The sequence below is a fragment of the Ciconia boyciana genome, chromosome 16, assembly GCF_034638445.1.
Source record: "Ciconia boyciana chromosome 16, ASM3463844v1, whole genome shotgun sequence".
NCBI lineage: Eukaryota > Metazoa > Chordata > Aves > Ciconiiformes > Ciconiidae > Ciconia > Ciconia boyciana.
The window spans coordinates 5,784,117-5,804,743 of NC_132949.1; the positions used below are offsets into that span (position 1 = coordinate 5,784,117).

General features: G+C 38.5%; 1 protein-coding gene across 1 annotated transcript in view; it reads right to left on the reverse strand.

The window, feature by feature from the left end:
* STXBP4 (syntaxin binding protein 4) overlaps positions 1-20,627 on the reverse strand; it is a gene marked incomplete in the record, with an annotated part of 77,254 nt that overhangs the window by 18,658 nt on the left and 37,969 nt on the right. The window contains 1 exon segment of the mRNA XM_072880802.1: positions 1,580-1,637. Within this exon segment, the coding sequence (XP_072736903.1) occupies positions 1,580-1,637 (58 nt within the window).

Consider the following 20,627-nt stretch of genomic DNA (forward strand, 5'->3'; position numbering starts at 1 on the left):
TACTTCTTTTTCATGCATTTTTCCTCTAGAATCAGAGAATGCAATTGAAAAAAATCTTTCCTACAATACGCAACAAATTCCTACAGCTTTTATCAAGTAGGTCTTTGTAAAGAAGCTTTCAATTCTCTACCTGCAAGCTATAAGCAGAACATAAATGATATTTTGGATTTGGTTAAAAAATAATATAATATTTTTTCACTTTTTGTAAATAATGAATTTGCACTGTATTTTTTCTTCTAGTCTTTCAGAAAAATGATCACTAAGGAAATCTTATAGTTAAGGAAAGCCAAAAAGCAAATAACAAGGGCCAAAGCTTAGTGCTTTTGGTCCTGCCCCCCAGATGATTACATCTTCAAATGATTACTGCTTTTAAAGCTTTTGTAGAGTCTTTATGCTTTAGACATTGTGTTATTGTAACATCTTATCAATGTCACCTTTACTCTAGTCTCTGGAGAATTCTGAAAAATGAATTTGTTTGCAGTATGTTCTAAAAAATACAGGTAACTCCCGATATGGACATATTTTTCTGTGATTTTTTTTTGTGGGGGTGCATAAGAACTGCTCACTGTTGCAATATTTGTCCTGAACACCTGTCAGTGAAATTCACTGTTAGTTAATATAAGTATTTCTAATAAGCCAGCTACGAAGAGTATGGCTTTATCTTTGGCAACCCCTTGAAAATGTAGAAAACAAACCCTATGGAAACCGTAGGTATAATTTTCATAGGGTAGAAATAAAGAACAAAAAATAGTTTATATGCAGAACATATGCAGAAGATGAGAGTAGGCTTTTGCACCTGGTGCAGCTTCAGTGGCGTTATCAATGTAATAAAAGTTGCTTAACCTGCAGCCAGTGATACTGTGAAATGTCAATGTTCTGTGATACACAAGTTAAGATGCTAAATGGAGGCTTACTAAGTGTAAAGCCTAGAGTATAATGACTTTGCTTCTAAATGAATGGTATGGCAGTTGGAAATCTCTTGATCATTTTATAAATATAAATAAATGCTTTTAGTCCTGTTCCTTCACCCTCTTGCAGCAACAGAACAACATATTCCCACACAACGGAGCAGAATATGGTGTCAAAAACACACACCAGTAACTTTAGATTTAGGTGAAACCAGAGCATTACCTTCTAAAAATCTAAAATAATTCTAAGAATTCTTCCACTTCCCCAAAATATAAGGGCATTTTTAAAAATAGATATTTATACTTGTAAACTATTTAGGGGATAAGATTTGTTTTTTTCTTATCTCCTAGGTCCATTATAGGGTCAAACACAGAACTGGGGACGTTCTCAGCATTGTAGACTAGGGTTTTCAAAGACATCCGAAGGGCCGAGAGACACAGTTCTCACGGCATTTCAGTTGGATTTGTGACTACGCCCTCTAGGACCCTCTGCACAGTGAAGTGACAAAAACCAGAAAAGAACAAGTGATGTTGGTAATAAAGATGTATATAAAACATATGACAACTTTTGTTATTTTACTCATTTTTCCATTAATTCTAGGTTTAAAAATGTGTTTAGTCTGATGTGCTTTTATTTCGGCTCTGACCCATTTTCCCTCAGAACTACTCACTTGATAAAGTATTTGATTCCATCTGCTGTATAAGCTTCTTCCCATCCATAAGGCAGACCTAAGATGAAATGGAGAAATAAGATGCCTCTCCAAGCTTAGGTGACACAAAGAACATAGTTTTGAAATGGTGTAAGTTAGAATGCTGTAATTTCAAACCATGTCATAAAAATATTACAAATGAATTCTTGCTATTTTTGCAATAGATAATAATATAAACAATACAATTTAATAAATATTTGCTGTGCTACAAAGCTATAAACCATTTGATGATACTTTTATTGCTAGCATTTCTTTTGTAGAAGCTGACAGTCTGGTCAAATTACAGTGTAGCAGTTAACTCTTTTTGAACTTTTTATTGTAATTTACACCTATATGAAGTGACCAAAAAAACCCCCTGTGCCTGTGGTATGCTGAGGTCTGTTTTTACAGCTATTACATACAAATGCTAGTAACTATATGGGGTAGAAAGTCTGGGCAGAATGAAATCCTCTGCTGTTTGGTTTATATGTAATTCTTCGGGAATTTAGACACAAACTGCAAGACACTTAGAGACAGATTCAAAGAAAATATGTACAGATATTTGTACGTGTGCTTATCTATGCCTATGTATCCTGACAAAGCTTAATTTACAAATGCATTGCTTAATTTTGTGATTTACAGTAATGTTTCTGGGAGTTAAAGTATTTAATTCTGAAATGTTTAGCATAAATTAAAATAAATAATTCTGAAAGGGTGCCATTTTTACATGCACTAAGGAACTGTGCTCTCTTTTCCCCTTTTGTAATTATCATTCATGCTAATCTTCAAAAGTCAATCTTGGACTTTGTCCTTAGTTTGAAAGTCCCGTCCATGAGAATGATGAGTAATACGTTTAGTAGGGTACTATACTATATCACTTTAAAAATTAAATTTTCATAGGAAACCTTTACCATTTTTATTACTATTTGTTCAAAACCAAATGTTTGTGGAGTTTGAAAGATGCTGGAGAAAGAAGCATCAGTCAATGTGCAAAAATGATCCTGATGCATGCTTTTGTGATACTGTACTGTAATGCATATAAAGGAAAGTGCAAGGTTCTGAAAAACCTCCCTTTTTTGGAGACTAGAAATATAAAATTATGCATGAATATATGCATATAAAAATATATGCATGAAAAATTGTTCTGCAAGTGCTTTAGCTTGAAAGTCATCTTGAAATGTTAGTGTCTTAGGAGTTAAACTATTTTTGTTCAAGTCACAGTATATCTCAAAGACCAGCTCATTAGAACCATCTGTGAGCCTGCTTTAGATTTAAAACTTTTGTTTGGAAAATGTGCTGGACTGCACGTACCATATGATCTTTGAAAGCTGCTTCATACCAAGGCATGCCCTAAATGCACACATAAATTTTTTTTGGAATTTCTTTCTTAAAAAGCTCATTTTCTTTTCTTCCATCATCACACCTTGGTCTCTAGTGTGGTCCTTAATTCTTAAAAATCTGGAAAGGGATAACTTCAGTTCTCAAAGGTGAACAGAATTCATTACAGCTACTGAATCATGACTTGGCACAGTGAAGCAGGTACAAACTATCTGAGAAGTAATTATACCTGTAGGCACCAAGTGAAGAGCAAACAAGTAAGTCTATCAAAACTCCAGAATTCAGGAACTTGAGAATTGGTAATTGTAGGACAGCACCATTACTGTTTAGTACAGCTTGAAAAGCAAAAAGCACACTGGATTAATTTTTTTCCTTTCACTTTTACCCCATATTAGTCACTTATCTCGGGCTTTTTGCATTTTCAATTTAGCACAGATCTATACAATCTGTTCCTCAAAACATGCCACCTACTACCTTTGAGAGAGAATAATCCACAGCTACTTCCCTTTAAATACAAGGTAGTTGCTGCATAACAGTTTGCAGGCTCTGACTCCTATGAAGGAAGGAAGAAAAGGATGTTTTAAGTAATAAATATGCTAGACATGATCACTAGTTCTTCCTTCCTCTCCCATAAAAGATGGGACCTTTATTCAACATGGATATTTTCTAATGATTTAAATTGCAATAGGCTTCATCCTTCAATTGCTTCCATCTGCCCTGGCCTTTCCTCATTCCTGCATGCAACATGCATATACAAAATAAATGACAACAGATTTGCTCAATTATGAATAAAACCTCAGCATCTGCTCTGTGCTTACATGCATCCCCTACATGACAGTGATAATTACACTTCTTTCACTAGTAATTTGATTAAAATTATGTCTTTTAAAATTTTTCTTCTAAATGAAGAACGGTACATAGGTAGCAATAACAAGTGATGCTCTGTATTCTTTTCTTAACCACAAAGACTATGCTTTTCAAAAACACTGAATACATTTGTCACCTGTAAATGAAACTCTGGAGATACCTCCACAGCTTTATTTGCTTTTTTGACTTTATATGCATTAGATTGTATATCCTATCCACTCTTTATATGCTTCAAAGTTCCACCTACATCTGTAGGTTTTTTAATGCCTTTATTTTCCACATTTTTACTCCTTCTCTGCTAGTTTTTCACTGCTGTTCCCTTTACTCCCTTCCTTCACTGTTAGATTTGTACTTATATTTCTTGGTATTTCCCATGGTAGCCAGGAGGCTCTCATGTTTTGCATCGTATTTCCCTAGACATCATCTTCACTTCCTTCAAGCTCACTTTCTCCATGAATTATTCATAAGCTGATCTACTTCCTAGTGCTCTATTTTTTCACACCCTCCAGGGTCAGATTTGTTGCCTGTCCTAAGACTTGCTTTGAAAGACTGCTAAGCTGTCACCTGGAGTAAATGGGAGGTAAAGGAGCTCAAACAGTCAGAAATATAGTCTGAAAGATACAGGATTTAGCCTATATAAACTCTGGCAGTCTTAGGTTTCCTACATATTTATCATTTCTTCTGTGAATTGCTACAGCCTTTGATGAAACTTCATAAATAATATATCTAGGCTGCAGTTGTTTGCATGTATCATCTTAAAAAAATTGGAGATTTACAATATTTAAAAATAATTTCTTTTCAGCAGAAAATACAGGGCTTCTTGCTATTCAAATATTTGTGATTATTTATCTTTTGCAGGGTAAATAAAAGGTAAAACTGCAAAAGTAATTATGCATGCAAAAGAAATGGAATACAGTCCAAAGCATCCTTTGCCCAAATAGAATAAATGGTCTCCTGAGAGAGCGCATGTTAGCCAAAATACATTATAACCTACCATTATTTTGTTCTGAGTATATGCATTTAATTAGGGTTAATGCAAAGGAGATTTCTGTAATTCTATGTGAAAAACAACAAACCACTTGCTGTTGTATGTATACCAGTAGTGTTGCAGCTGGTCACAGAGCAGCAAGGCAGTATCCCTGGTGACTGCTTGCCTCCTCAGCTGCAAGATGCCTGCTGTGATAACCACTGTTGTAAAGTTAACATTATATAAAGCAGACAGGGAGTGAAACCCTAGGGCAAACAAAATTTTCCTGATACTTGATAAAGTGTAGATCTCATCGATCTTTACTTTGGACTATAGCCAAATCCAAAACACAGCACTATACCAGCTACTAGAAAGAAAATTAACTCTATCCCAGCCGAAACCAGGACAGTATCCACTCCTTATTCTATACCATCTACATCATGCCCAGGTCCTACCCCTTCCAATGCATTCCTGTTAATCACCACCACTGTCTTTTCATATATACACACAGATATCATTCCCTTAGTCTACGGGCCAGTACTCTAAAATGTCCATTGAGTTAATTTAGTCCATGACTTTGGGCTCCATCTGTCACAACAGTCCTTCAGGGCAGGAGAGATGTGTGTGGTGTTGGATTGTTGCATGCTGAAGCCAGTTCTGGTTCCATTGCCGCTGCACTTTGCTCAGTTTCAAAGTTCATTCTTCATTAATCTGGGTGATTCTTACTGTAATACCATTGATTGTTTCAGAAATGAGTCCCGTTGTCTGACTCAGTTCTTTCTGGGGTGCCATGTCTCCACATGACTTGCTTTTCAAGGCCCAGGATACTGTTCCAGGTGGTGGCATGGGGCACAGGATATGTTTCCAGCCATCCGGTGATTGCTTCTACCATTGTAAGCACATAGCGCTTGCCTTGGCGGGTTTGTGGGAGTGTGATATAAGCAATCTGCCAGGCCTCCCCGTATTTATATTTCAGCCATCGTCCTCCATACCAGAGAAGCTTTAACTGCTTGGCTTGTTTGATTGCAGCGCATGTTTCACATTCATGGATAACCTGTGCCAATAGTATCCATGGTCAAGTCCACCCCTCGATCACGAGCCCATCTATATGTTGCATCTCTTCCTTGATGGCCTGAGGTGTCATGGGCCCACCAAGCTATAAATAATTCACCCTTACATCGCCAGTCCAGATCCACCTGAGCCACTTCAATCTTAGCAGCCTGATCCACCTGCTGGTTGTTTTGATGTTCTTCAGTGGCCCAACTCTTGGGTACGTGAGCATCTGTGTGACGTACTTTTACAACCAGGTTCTCTACGCAGGCAGCAATATCTTGCTACAATGCAGCAGCCCAGATGGTTTTACCTCTTGCGCTGCCAGTTGCTCTGCTTCCATTGCTGCAACCACCCCCACAAGGCATTTGCCATCCTCCATGAGTCAGTATAGAGGTAAAGCACTGGCCATTTTTCTCGGTCAGCAATGTCTAAAGCCAGCTGCATGGCCTTTACTTCTGCAAATTGGCTTGATTCACCTTCTCTTTCAGCAGTTTCTACAACTTGTCGTATAGGACTCCATACAGGAGCTTTCCATCTCCAATGCTTTCCTGCAATACGACAGGACCCATCAGTGAACAGTGTATATTGCTTCTCATTTTCTGGTAGTTTATTATACAGTGGGGCCTCCTCAGCACGCATCACCTCCTCCTCTGGTGATATTCCAAAATCTTTGCCTTCTGGCCAGTCCATAATTACTCCCAAGATTCCTGGGCGATTGGGGTTTCCTACTCAAGCCCATTGTGTGACCAGTGTCACCCACTTACTCCACGTAGCATCAGTTGCATGATGTGTAGAGATCCTCCCTTTGAACATCTAGCCCAGCACCGGCAGTCGGGGTGCCAGGAGGAGCTGCACTTCAGTACCAACCACTTCTGAAGCAACTCAAACTCCTTCATATGCTGCCAATATATCTTTTTCAGTTGGAGTATAGCACGCCTCAGATGCTCTGTATCCCTGGCTCCAAAACCCTAAGGGTCGTCCTCAAGTCTCCCCCGGTGCTTTCTGTCAGAGGCTCCAGGTAGGGCCATTTTCCCCAGCTGCGGTGTAAAGCACATTCTTTACATGTTGCCCTGCCCAGACTGTCCCAAGGGCTACTGCGTGAACTATCTCCCGTTTAATTTGTTCAAAGGCTTGTTGTTGCTCAGGGCCCCATTTGAAATCGTTCCTCTTCCAGGTCACTTGATAGAGAGGGCTTACGATCAGACTGTAATTTGGAATATGCATTCTCCAAAAACCCACAACGCCTAAGAAAGCTTGTGTTTCCTTTTTGCTAGTTGCTGGAGACATGGCTATTATTTTGTTGATCACATCCACTGGGATCTGACAACATCCATCTTGCCATTTTATTCCTAAAACCTGGATCTCCTGTGCAGGTCCCCTTGACCTTCCTTTGGTTTATGGCAAAACTGGCCTTCAAAAGGATTTGGACTATTTTCTTCCCTTTCTCAAAAATTTCTTCTGCTGTATTGCTCCACACAATGATGTCATCAAGATATTGCAGATGTTCCAGAGCTTCACCCTGTTCCAGTGCCGTCTGGATCAGTCCATGGCAAATGGTAGGGTTGTGTTTCCACCCCTGGAGCAGTTGATTCCAGGTGTACTGGACGCCCCTCCAAGTGAAAGCAAACTGTGGCCTGCACTCTGCTGCCAAAGGGATTGAGAAGAATGCATTAGCAATATCAACTGTGGCATATCACTTGGCTGCCTTTGACTCCAGTTCATATTGAAGTTCTGGCACGTCCGGCATGGCAACACTCAGTGGCGGCATGACTTCATTCAGGCCACGATAGTATACTGTTAGTCTGCACCCTCCATTAGACCTTCACACTGGCCATATGGGACTGTTCAAGGGTGAGCGAGTCTTGCTGATCACTCCTTGGCTCTCCAGTCAACGAATCAGCTTATGGATGGGAATCGGGGAGTCTCGGTTGGTGCGATATTGCCACTGGTGGACTGTTGTGGTAGCAATCAGCACCTGTTGTTCTTCGACCCTCAGCAATCCCACAACAGAAGGGTCTTCCGAAAGACCTGGCAAGGTGGACAGCTGTTTCATTTCCTCCGTCTCCAAGGCAGCTACACCAAAAGCCCACCAGTACCCTTTTGGGTCCTTGAAATACCCTCTGCTGAGGTAGTCTATGCGAAGAATGCATGGAACCTCTGGGCCAGTCACAATGGGGTGCTTTTGCCACTCGTTCCCAGTTAGGCTCACTTTGGCCTCCAATACAGTCAGCTGTTGGGATCCCCCTGTCACTCCAGAAATACAGATGGGTTCTGCCCCTATTATAGCTTGATGGCATTAGGGTACACTGTGCACCGGTGTCTACTAGAGCCTTATACTCCTGTCGGTCTGATGTGCCAGGCCATCGAATCCACACAGCCCAGTAAACTTGTTTGTCCCTTTCCTCTGTCTGGCTGGAGGCATGGACCCTCTAGTCCTGGTCATAGTATTTGCTCCCCACTTCTTGTAAATACGAGTCAGGAGTTCCTTCATTAAAATCAGGAGTAAGATCAGCCCTTTTACCCTGTCTGGGGAACTGTCCCCTGGAAACTGGAGCAGCAGTTTTCCTGGAAGAACTCCCTTTTGTGACTGTTTTTCCTTGTAACTCATGTACCTGTGCCTCTAGGGTCAAGGTATATTTTCCATCCCACTTCCTCATATCCTCTCTGCGGTCACGCAGGTAAAACCACAGGGTGGCCCGTGGTGTGTACCCTCTATATCCTCTCTCTTGAGCAGAAGAATGCTGACTCGTAATAGCTGAGACACTGGTCCGTACAGGTGGAGAGTAGGACCTATCATCTTTGAGTTTCTGGACCTCCTGGGACAGTTTCTCCACAGCCGAGATGAGGGAGGAAGATACTTTCTTTGTATTGCCAGAGTTGGCCAGCCAATTCATCCACCATTGGTCCCTCTCTGTCTTTCCAGGTCAGTATTGCCAATGAGTTGGCATATGATGCTGGTGCACTCTGTACCAACTTCCGCCACATGCGTCATGTGCACTGGACTTCATCTGGATTTCTGGATAACTGCTCATTGTCCAGGTTACCATAAATCACCTCCAGCATGGCTAATTCGCTCAGGTACTGGATACCTCTCTCCATGGTGGCTCATTTGCCTGGGCGATACATAACATCTTCCTTGAAGGGGTACCTTTCCTTCATACCTGACAGTAGTCACCTCCAGTGGCTGAGGGCTTGTGCCCCTTTTCCAATTGCTTTGTCAATGCCCCCTTCCCCAGAAAGGGATCCCAGCTGTTTAGCTTCCTTACCCTCTAATTCCAGGCTACTGGCCCCATTATCCCAGCTTCGGAGCAGCCAGGCGACAGTGTGCTCACCTGGACAACAGCCGAAATCTTTTCACATATCTTGCAGCTCACTGAGGGATAAGGATTGGGTGGTTTCCATCTTGTTTACGACTTCTTCCTCTTCCTCCTCCTCTCCTCATGATGGCCCTGCTTTTTCATCATCCCTTTCTAAACGAGCCAACTTTCGCTTCCAAGATTTCTTCTTGTGTATAGGGGCAACTGATGCCAGCATGGGTTGGCTCCCTGGTTCAGCTGCAGTGCCTGTCGCCAGGGTTGGAGTAGCCGCAGTGCCTTTCACTGGGGCTGGAGTAGCCACAGCGCCTGCCGTTTTGTCATCAGGTCCAGAGACCTTCTCTTCCCCTTGAGGGTACTAAATAGTGTTGAACAGGGCTCGGTAGGCATGGGCCAGGCCCCAGCACATTGCAGTGATCTGTGTCTCCCTAGAATTGCCAGGGTGACAGCATACTTCTTCCAAATATTCTACTAATTTTTCAGGATTCTGCACTTGTTCAGGGGTGAAGTTCCAAAACACTGGAGGTGCCCGCCATCCTAGGCATTTGCCCATGCTATCCCGCACACCCCGCCACCCATAACTATGCAGCCTTGGGGCAGATCTCTGGATGATACTCTTAAATTGCTTATTAACCTTAGACAAAACTGAAAACAATATTCCCAAGAAATACCAATAGAAGTATCTTAACTACCCAAGGATGTTCAAGATACTGAGAAGTTACTGTAATGAAGGAGGAAACATCATAGAAGAAGGTAGCGAAGGTGCCATTTTGTATTTCCTCCATAAAAAATCTCTCAGAGGAAGAAGTATAATTGCTAATTGTCTCCACAAGGTGGTACCCAAAGTACAGTAATGGCTTCAGTACAAAACCCAAATACCAGATTAAGCTCAAGGACAGTGTTTTAGTAACAAATCTCCAAGGCAAAACATCACTAATCACTGCTGAGCACAGCAAACTGCAAAAACCAACACCAATCTTTAACATGTACAGCAAAGAAATGAGCATGGTGCAGATCAGATAAACTAATATTGAGAGCAGAAGAATCAATACAGTGACCCGCAACTGTTAAAACAGATATAATTCCTTAACACGCTCTGGTTAATCTGTTATTATCTCAAGCCCTTCGAGCCCCATGTTGGCCTCCAAAAAGGACTGTTGTGGTTTAGCCCCAGTTGGCAATTAAGTACCACACAGCTGCTTGCTCACCCTCCCCCCCGGTGGGATAGGGGAGAGAATCAGAAGAGCAAAAGTAAGAAAACTCATGGGTTGAGATAAGAACAGTTGACTAATCGAAAGAAAATAAAATAAAAATAAATAATAATTTAAAATTAATAATAATATGTGATGAAAAGGAAAATGGAGAGAGAGAGGGGGGAAGGAACAAAACCCAAGGAAAAAAAAACAAGTGATGCAACCACTCACCACCCACTGACCGATGCCCAGTCTGTCCCTGAGCAGCGATCGCTGTCCCCCGGCCAGCTCCCCCCAGTTTATATACGGAGCATGACGCCATACGGTATGGAATAGCCCTTGGGCCAGTTTGGCTGTGCCCCCTCCCAGCTTCTTCTGCACCTGGCAGAGCATGGGAAGCTGAAAAGGCCTTGACCAGTGTAAGCACTACTTAGTAACAACTAAAGCATCAGTGTGTTATCAACATTATTGTCATGCTAAATCCAAAACACAGCACTATACCAGCTACTAGGAAGAAAATTAACTCTATCCCAGCCGAAATCAGGACAGGAGATCAGCAGATGAAACTAATAAAAGTAGATACCATGGCATGAATATATTCGGTTGACTCAAAACTGACAGTTACTTCCTTAACATCTAAATATTGCGGTCCAAAATGTTTTATTTTTCTTATTTTCTGACAAAATTACTCAAAGGAAGTGAGAGTTTTAGAGACTATAGTAAGAATTGTTCAAAAATTTACTGTTCACTAGGATTTTATCTAGATTTGGCCAAAGTAGGACTAGTTAGATGCTTAAAAATAAGTATGTCCTTAAGTACTTTATTTTGGCCTCAAGGCCAGACTTTAAAACCCTGTTTCCATTATACACTGTCACACAAACATTACTGATGAATTTGAAAAGACTGCTTAGGGATAGCTGCCTACCAGAGGTGGTAATCTCACCCTCAAAAATCTTTTGTGAAGCATAAACTTCTTTCCAGCAGTATTTACAGCTTTGTCATCCACCATAAAAAGGATGTCTGGCTACAACTCATTTCCTGTCAGAGCTAAACAATTTCATGGCTGTATCATTAAACCACCTCGTCTGGAATTAATATGAAGTATCAAGCTTAAGGGATGTAGTATCTATCTGGAATTCAAAAGCCACATAGTATAAGTATTCAGTTTCACAATGAACACATTCTTTGACCAACAACAGAAATAAGGATGTCTTTTTTTACATATCCTTTTACTTAGCTTGACTTTTCGTTATACATTTTTTTTTAAGTAAGAGCGCATGATCTAGCTCAGAACTACCCCTTATTTACCTCCTAATGATTTATCTATATTTAATATTACAATTCTCCAAAATTAGGAAGTTTTTGCAGAAATAGGAATTACCTGTTAAAAGTATTTCTGATATAAAATATTTGCTAAAGGACATTATAAACAGTTTTTTCCATCGATGACAAACAAGTTTTTGAATTCGGATCTCTCTTCAATATCCACCAGTTCAGCTCTTATCAACACTTAAACCTTCCTCATGTGGCCTCAATAATAATGCAAAATTCGCTAGTTAAGATCCCAAATGCCTTTGGTTCTTCTCTTTGAGCTATATATGCAATGCAAAGAGGATTGAAAGCTGAAGATCTGACTTGCTGGTTCTAAGATTTGGTCTTGGACTCCTGAGTGCTAGTGGAATATGGGAACATCCCAGATTGAAACTAGAGGTATCATATGATGCAAGACCGGCAGAGGAACTCCTCTGTGAGTTATGCAATTTGACACAGCTGAAGCAAAAATCTGTGGAGAAATATCCAGCCTTGTTTGTCAAGTTCAATGGGGTGCAGGCATAAAATGGCCCTTTATTTTTTGAGGCTGTCAATAATACATACTGTATTTTACTGCTTATTTGTGAATTACGTATAAAAACTCAGGTTCAGAAAAACAGCTTTCAGAAGTGAGTATGCACTTCTGGCATTTGCTTGTGTGCCGCTTTGTTCTTTAGATCATTTCAAGTGCTCTTCCCACAAACAAATGTGTTCCATTTTATGAATAATACTCTGCTAAGGGGACATTCCATTCTTTTCTTTCACATATCAAATTCCCTTTTAAAAGAATTGTTCTTTTTCTTTTGTTGTTGGTAATTTAATAAAACAAAGATGGAGTAAGTAGTTTTCAAGTGGAGACATCTGAGAAATACTAGCAACTGAAATCTATGCTAATTTAGAGTATGGCTGGCAGACTGGCTTGTCTCCTTTCAGTCTTGTTCCTAGAAACCACGCTTCAGAAGAAGTATTTTTCTTACTTTGGATATTCAGAGCACGGTGAAAGATGACCTTGTGTTTTCCCATTTCCTATTATTCATAAGATACTGACCCATCTACGATGGCAAACTCATTAATCTTTTATCTATCAAGTTACAATTTAGAATGAGAGTTATAAAATAGTTTGCTTCTCATGCTGAAGGATTATAGGATCAACTTTAAGATCTTTATGGTAATTTTTAAATTACAAGCTCTTATAAATGTTTTTCTTCTGTTCTAATACTTGCTGTGAATAACTCGGTGCAGTTAATTAGAAACAGTATGGATACAACAGAAATTGTAATATATGAACAATGACCAGTCAACTGACTAATTTAAGGAAATAAGAATGACCTCAATCAGTACATGTGATCAGACATCACTGTAGACATATTGCTCTCCTACCTAACAAATAAGGAAATCCAAATTTAGAACAAACTCTGCCCAGCATGTGCACTTAAGTTCTTCAGAATTGAGAGAGAGCTACAGTCATCCGAGCAATGAGGTTGCTGCTATGTGTCTTCAAGATGGATAAAGGATTATCTTCCTAAAACATTACTTAAAAATGTACCTTTTCAGAAAATGAATGCTGGAAATACGACAAAACACCAAAACGACATATTTTTCAAATAAAGACTACTATTCTCCTTTCAAATAAAAGTTTTAGGTACTGTAGGATCCAAGCAATTTAGACTGTTATTAAAACGAGAAGCAAACAGTCTAGCCGATGCTCATTTTTATCCATGCAGGAGGTTAGTAGTGAAAGTACAACATAAGCACAACACAGTTAACAAGGGCAATAAAATACTTTCTTCTGCTTAGTTGATGGCAATCGAATGTGTACATCTAATTATACAGAAATGGCAGAAGTTCACCGGAGCCTGCAGTACATATTTCACAATAACATTACTATAAAACGTTCTGACTTTTAAAGGGAATGAAAAGAGTACAGCAAATTAAGTACTGAGCTGTCTGCTTCACCAAATAGAAGCTGTTCTTCTAAGGTACACTGGAGAAGATACAGACTTTTGTGAGAACAGGGAAGGTAAATAAGCTACCCGCAACCGACAAAAAACCCATCGACTTTTGGGTAAATCCTCCTTTTAGCCCAGAGGTAAAAGAGAAGATTCATGCCATTACCTACAGTCACAGGCTAGAATCTGAGCATCTACACCAACTACTCATGTGAAACTGGGAATGTCTTTAAGCATACAAAAAGCTGAAGAAAAACTGCATTCCTTGAAATGCTGACATGAAAGGAATTCAAGGTACTACTAATCATGATTATTTTTGTAATGTAATCACCTTTCAGAAAAAAGGAGTTATTTAACAACTTACATTGAAAAACTTAAGCTTGTTATTTCAATATGTTTATAATACAATTGGTACGTATCACATCTGGCTTACAATGCCTTTTCACATACCACACATTTGATAGTCAGAAGTTCAACAATCGATTTTGAGGAGGCCAGGATACCATTAAGCAGTATGTCCTTCAACATTATAGCTATTTTGGTCATGAATGTAATACATTTGTCTAGTCATTAGGAAATGCATTAGGTTAGGAAAGCATAAGCCCTCAAAGGTAGGGGATAATGAAAGCAGAGAGGAGTTTAGGACTAGCTTGTTCTGACCAACCATTGAATTCTGCATAATCTACTGGCTCATATTATTTGCTTTTTAAAATGCATTTAACATACTGATTATCTGACAATTATTTTTGTATTTTTCACCTACACTGCTTCTTACTAAAATGCTACTGGCTGTCCAGTGAAAATACATAAGATTGCAGTGACCACCCCCCCCAAATTATTTTGTTTATTGTGGCTGAAGAATCTGTGGATAAGGTGGAGGCCATACAGAAAATGAGAAAACTGCAGAATGCAGAAATCTACCTCTTTCACAGAGAAGGGTGCAAAGAAAAAAAAAAATCGTACCAGTGCACCTTATCCTCTAGTGGCTCCCATCTGGTTCAGTTTGCCAACTCAAAGATGTTTTATTTTAATGTTAAAGGCTCCAGTAACAGAGTCTCAATTAGTGACACAGCAAGAGAAATACAGTACCCCAGGATCATATAGGAAGTAGTGCTCCCTGATAAGGTCTTAAAAATGGTAAGCATGTTCCCCATTCCATTTTTTTCAGTCTTATCCAGCTTTTAAAAAACATATTTCTTTCTATGAATTAACTGCAGGCTTTTTTCTACAATCTTCCAGTATTGTCTGTTAACATGATGCTGTCTATTTGTGATTGGTCGAGAACACATTATTATTTTCATTGCTGATTGAATGCACTACAATTTACAAAGTAATTTTTGAGGAATATTTGCGTAAGTTAATTTGAGATTCATTTTGTTTATACCTATGAATCGCAAACTGCTGAAGAGAAGACAGGAGACATTATTTATTATAAAATTAGAGAAATGGTCCATAACTGGGGAATTCTACACAAATGCCATGTAGACTAAAAAAAAGTTAAATTCATATAAGTACTCTCTTGAGAAAATTCTTGTTCTGAATTGGTACAATCCACTTTCAGCTGATTAAAATGAACCTGGAATAACACATTCTTATTCCAGAAATACCAGCCTCTGCATACAGGGCACTCACCACCAGGACTAGGTAATTAGGAATAGCCTGGAATACTTCACTGTATGGCCCAGCTCTAAAGCATTTATTTTTTTCCTCAATTTCCCTACTCTCTTGCTCCCCTGATTACTCTCTGTTCCAGAATTCATCTGTCTCCTCCTTTCCTTGCTGGATCAACTTCTCTTGTCACCATCTATTGTGCTATCCACCCACTTCCATCACTGTCATCTCACATTGCTCACTGACGCATGTGATTGTTAAATATAAGTTTAATTAGAAAGCATTCATTGGTAACAAATTAAAATGACTGTCTAAAATTAGAATTGATCAGAAATTGTCTGAGATTTAAAAAGCAATACTATTACATGATATACCTTTCTTGCTATGTAATATCTTACTTTTTTGCACTGATGATGAAATTAAAGTGCGCAGGGGGCTGGCATGAACCACCTACAACTGAGAGACACAGAACTACTCTCTACTGAGCTCATTTCACATTAAGTACAGACCAAAGTAATACTTTTTCCTTTTGAAGCAAGAATTGTAAAGATACATTAACACAAGATATCCTTTTAGCCTGTTACAAAAAGCACTGTAGCTACACATACATAAAGGTTTTATTACAAGAAGACATGACTTTAAAGCCAGCATATTTTTAAAATAATGCCAAAAGTTCTTAGAAACTAGGATAGATACCTTTTCTTTTTTGTTATAAATCTGAAGAAAAAAAAATAATCCACCATGTGTCTAAATTAGCATACATTATTTTACTTTAACTGTAAAGGATTCAAACATAATACCTGTAGCAATCACTAATGTAAGGCAAAATCTTCATCCTTATCTCCCAGTTAATGATACATATGCTTTATGGCATGAGGTAATAGATCTAGTATGAGACTTACGTACATTTTGTACCTCATTTACGTCTCCTTCATAAGCACCAAGCAATTATGTCTTCCTTTTGCAAATTCTCCTTAAAATATACTTTTAAAAAGCTTTCTATATCATTCTTGGCAATCAACTTTCTCTGTACTTCTTTCCATTTAAATTATCACACTTGTGCACCATATATGTCTAAGTAACTCTGCTAGCCCTCAGCTTCTCACTCCTACCTACTGAAAAAAAGTGAAAAAATGTGACAACTGAGGGAACTGACAGAAAAGCGTACCAACCATCTTCGACAAGATAAGCACCCATAGCTTTAGCATACACTGCCATTCAAAACAAAGGTCTGATCATTCCCCCGCCAGCTTTAATCCAGCTCTCTCAGGATGCTCATAGTTGTGTAGCCACAGAAAATTAACTCAGCATTAACTGCACAAAAGGACGCACAACTCCCTTGGTTGAGCTCCATACTGTAGTGGTTACTTTATTTTTTGCTATCAGAAATAATGAGACAGCTGCTCCCTGACTGGTGTGCAGACATACATACCCACAGAGAGACACTGGGTTACCCACCTCTCCTGATACCCAGCTGACTATGTCTGAACTGTGCTTGCAAATCAAAAGAGGGATGTCAGCCTTGAGTTTGAGACACTGGTCTGGGATTGAGACCTCAAGGTTCAATTCCTGTCTCACCTGTGTATTTCGTCTGACTGTGAGAAATTTGCATGTCCATGCTACAAAATTTGGAAGTCCCCTGGCCCCCCCTTTATGTCAAAACTTCATACTATCATTAAGGATTAATATGCTAAAATTCTAAACATTTTGTCAACATAAATTAATAGAGGGACAATTTAGGAAGTATTTACCATCCAGTAAAATTGTTGATTCTGGAGAGTTTTGACTTCAGTCTCCATAGTTACCAAGAACAAGTACAACTTGTATGGGAAGAGGCACAAAGTCAATTAATTTTTTCATAGTGGGGTCACACTATGAACTAAATGAGTCCATAGACTTTTAAAGGTCTGCTCTTTAGTGAAGTCTTCCTTCAGAGATGCTGGAAATCAACCTAACGAGACTGTACTAATCTTGTTAGCTCATTTGCATTTTAAGGTATAATAATATCACTTACTTGTTTTTCATTATTAAAATGTTTTGATTTGAAAGTCAGTACAGACAGTGCCTATTCAAAAGCTGACTCATGTTTTCTCATTAAAGGTAAGTGAATGGAGAGGGAATAAATTGCTTTTCTAGCAGCAACAACAGAGTTCTTAAATCTAGGTCACATTAAAGAACTGTCTTAAATGCAGGCTTTAGACATTGAATTGTCTTTTTCCTTGCTGTGAAACACTGGGAATAACATACATGCTCGATCACCAATAAATTAGCTAGCAACTTTTTCATAATTGATACTTTATTTTTTTATTTGATCAGGCTATACAAATATTCTGTCCTTATTGGTGTCACCTTTTACCTAGCTTCTCTGCTTGTACATAATTACTGTAATGTTCTGATTCTCGGACATCAAATTAAAGAAGTGGGGTCTAACTTCTAGGTCCTGTAACAATACCCACCAGTAAGACCAGTTAGGTGAAATCGATGGCATTCCTCACTCACATTCAACAAAATGTGGTTTTAGTCCAAGTAAGGAGAGTTCAGAGATAATTCCAGATTTAAAACCCATTTGTGAACAGACATTTCTCTGAAATGTCACTGAAAAACAGGATTAAAATTTTGTAAGAGCTTGACTAACTGGATCAAATGTTTGAAATAAATAGGGTGTAATTCAATAAAGACAAAAGCAAAGTACTACCTTAGGTACAAATACCAATGGCACAAAAGCAAGTGAGGTTGTCTAGCTAGCCTTTGGTTCAGCAGAAAAGGCTCTGGAAGTACAGCAAAGCCCAAACTTCATACGAATCAGTAACATGAAGCTATCAGGGGAAGGGAACACCATTTGGGGACATAAGAGCTGGTGTGCTATATATTAAAGCAAACAAACTTGTTCCATTTTTGTCTCCCACAGGAAGGCCTCAACTACAGAGCTCAATACAATTTTGATGAATTGGAGAGAATTTGGAGAAATGCAAGGGTGATGAAATGGCAAGAAGATGTGCTCTGTAAGGAAAAAATGAGCAAACTGGTATCACTTAGTTTATTTCAGGGAACAGAAAACAAGAGTGGAGACATGATATGGTCTTCAAATACGTTAAAAGCTGCCACAAAGAGGAAAGTAGTAGGGTGTTTTCAATAACTATAGGGATGAAGACAAGTAGTAATGGGGTTAAACTGCAATGAGAAGGATTCAGGCCAAAGGAAAAGCTTTCTAATGGCAAAGATATTTAAGGATGGGAATAGTTAGCCTACAGAAGCTGTGGAATATACTAGGCAAATACCTGTTTGGATCCATGTAGATGTAATTCATGTTGCTGGAAGCAGGCGGATGCACTACCTAATTGCTGGAGGTCCTTTCTAGCCAAATCTTTTCTAATTCCTTGGTGGCAAAGTACTGAGTGCTAGTTTTGTAAACTTTTGTGTAATTTACATTACATGCAGACATTTCTTCTGCTTCCTGTTTGCAAGGCATTTTTATGTCTTGTGTTCACAGGAGCAATACATTTTAATCCTATTATGTACCCAACGACTCTTTGCTTGTCTCCTTCCAAGTGTTCATTGTAAAACCAAACCAATCCTGGTCAAAGAAATAGAATTTACAGTATGGTTTTTTAGGCTTGCCAGATAGCACCTGAACTCACACCCCAATAATAATACTAAAACCAAAACAACAACAACAAAACGACAGCCAAAGTTGAAACTGTGAAAGATTTTTGCTGTCTACCACCTTTCCAATAAACTAGTCAACCTTGATTTGGCTTCACTGGCCTTACTTATTTATGTAACATTATAGGGACTGCACTTAAGTACAGGTATGCAATTAAATATTGCTGCTTCAGCAGTGATGATGCTATAGCCCAGTGGTCTCAAATTTTTTTTGAGTCAGGGATCACTACCCACCCTCAAAAATTCTCATAGATTATCATAATGAATCTTGTAATTGAAAAGAATGTAAAAGTGCTAAGTTTCTGTAGACAAGCTGTAAATCAGTTATAAGAGTTTTGTGGTTCAGTGACTGTTGACAAACTACAGTTTGAAAACCACAGCTATAATTCTAAATTACTTTGAAGTATGTGGATAACCATGCATTAAAATTTAATTTGGATCAAGTACACAGCACTGAAATACACTATCAAACATATAGCATTTACAATAAAAAGGCAAGAAACTACAACCAGTAAAACATTTTCAGAAAATATTAACAGAGCCTATGCTGGCTGTCTCTATTCTTAAGTCTATGCTTCCTCATTAGTATTCTCCTTTCCTAATGAAGACTTTAAGAGGGTAAGACAGTGTAAAGGTGCTACTTGACACTGTTCCACAGTCAAGGCACCAACTGACATTTTTGTTCAAAGAAAATGTGCTGCAGAAATATAACATACAGTAATGATAAACCAGAAACCAAGAATTTTTATAAGTCACTAACAAACTTGACAGTTATCTAAAAATGCAGAAGAATATTATCTATATTGTAATAGATTCTAGTAACAGTAGGTTACTATCCAGGAAGAGAAAAAAAGCTGCTTTCAGGGTTTCCTATCGATATGATACCTGGTCAGAAAAAAAAATTATTAAATTCAGGAGATGTCTGTTAAATCCTTGCCTTTTTTTTTTCTTTCCTATGAATGAGTGAGTCAGCTGCTTCATGGCTCAAATTCCTTCTTAAAATGGGGATAATAATTTTAATCAAGGTGTACAAATGATGTAAATAAAGCAGATTATATTAGATTTACAGGCGGAAGAATAGACTTGTCTCACAGGTCTAGTGCTCCATTTTTAACTTAATTTCCATGCACACTCATTTTAATTTCATTTATATTGGAAATATTTTAAATATTGTACACTATTACATTTCTGAAGTGGAAACACTTCCTTTCTGTTGCAATGAAACATTTTCAAATTCTTGGACAGATCTTCTTTTAGGAATTACAGTTCTATGAACACTGTCAAAATTACAACTCTTCATTCTTATTTACCATGCAGGGAATATTGGAAATTTAAATGATTTGCAGAAAATTCAAAGTCTTGATGCAAGTAAACAGGTAGGTAGAATCAGCTTTTAAATTCTTGACTGTGTCCTTGCAAAACTGTATTAAATACGCTTGTATTTTTATTTTCTGAGGATTACAGAAAACATTTTCCCTGTTATGCAACTTTGAATTTTAATTTTTCAGAAAGTACGTAAGTTGTTCGCCTTTGGGTTTCTTATTGTCATCTGATTTGCAGTGTATCTGAAGAGCTGCTGATAAGCTATCAATTTTTTAACAAAACATTCTCATTTTCAGAATGAGGCAAAAATTCAACAATGTCTATATTATAGGGCAAAAGGGATCCACTTCTCATCTCAATTAAAACTAAGTCAAGGTTTATTCTCAGTTTACATCACTGAAGATGTAAAAGGAAAATTACCAAGTTTTATTTCAATTCCCA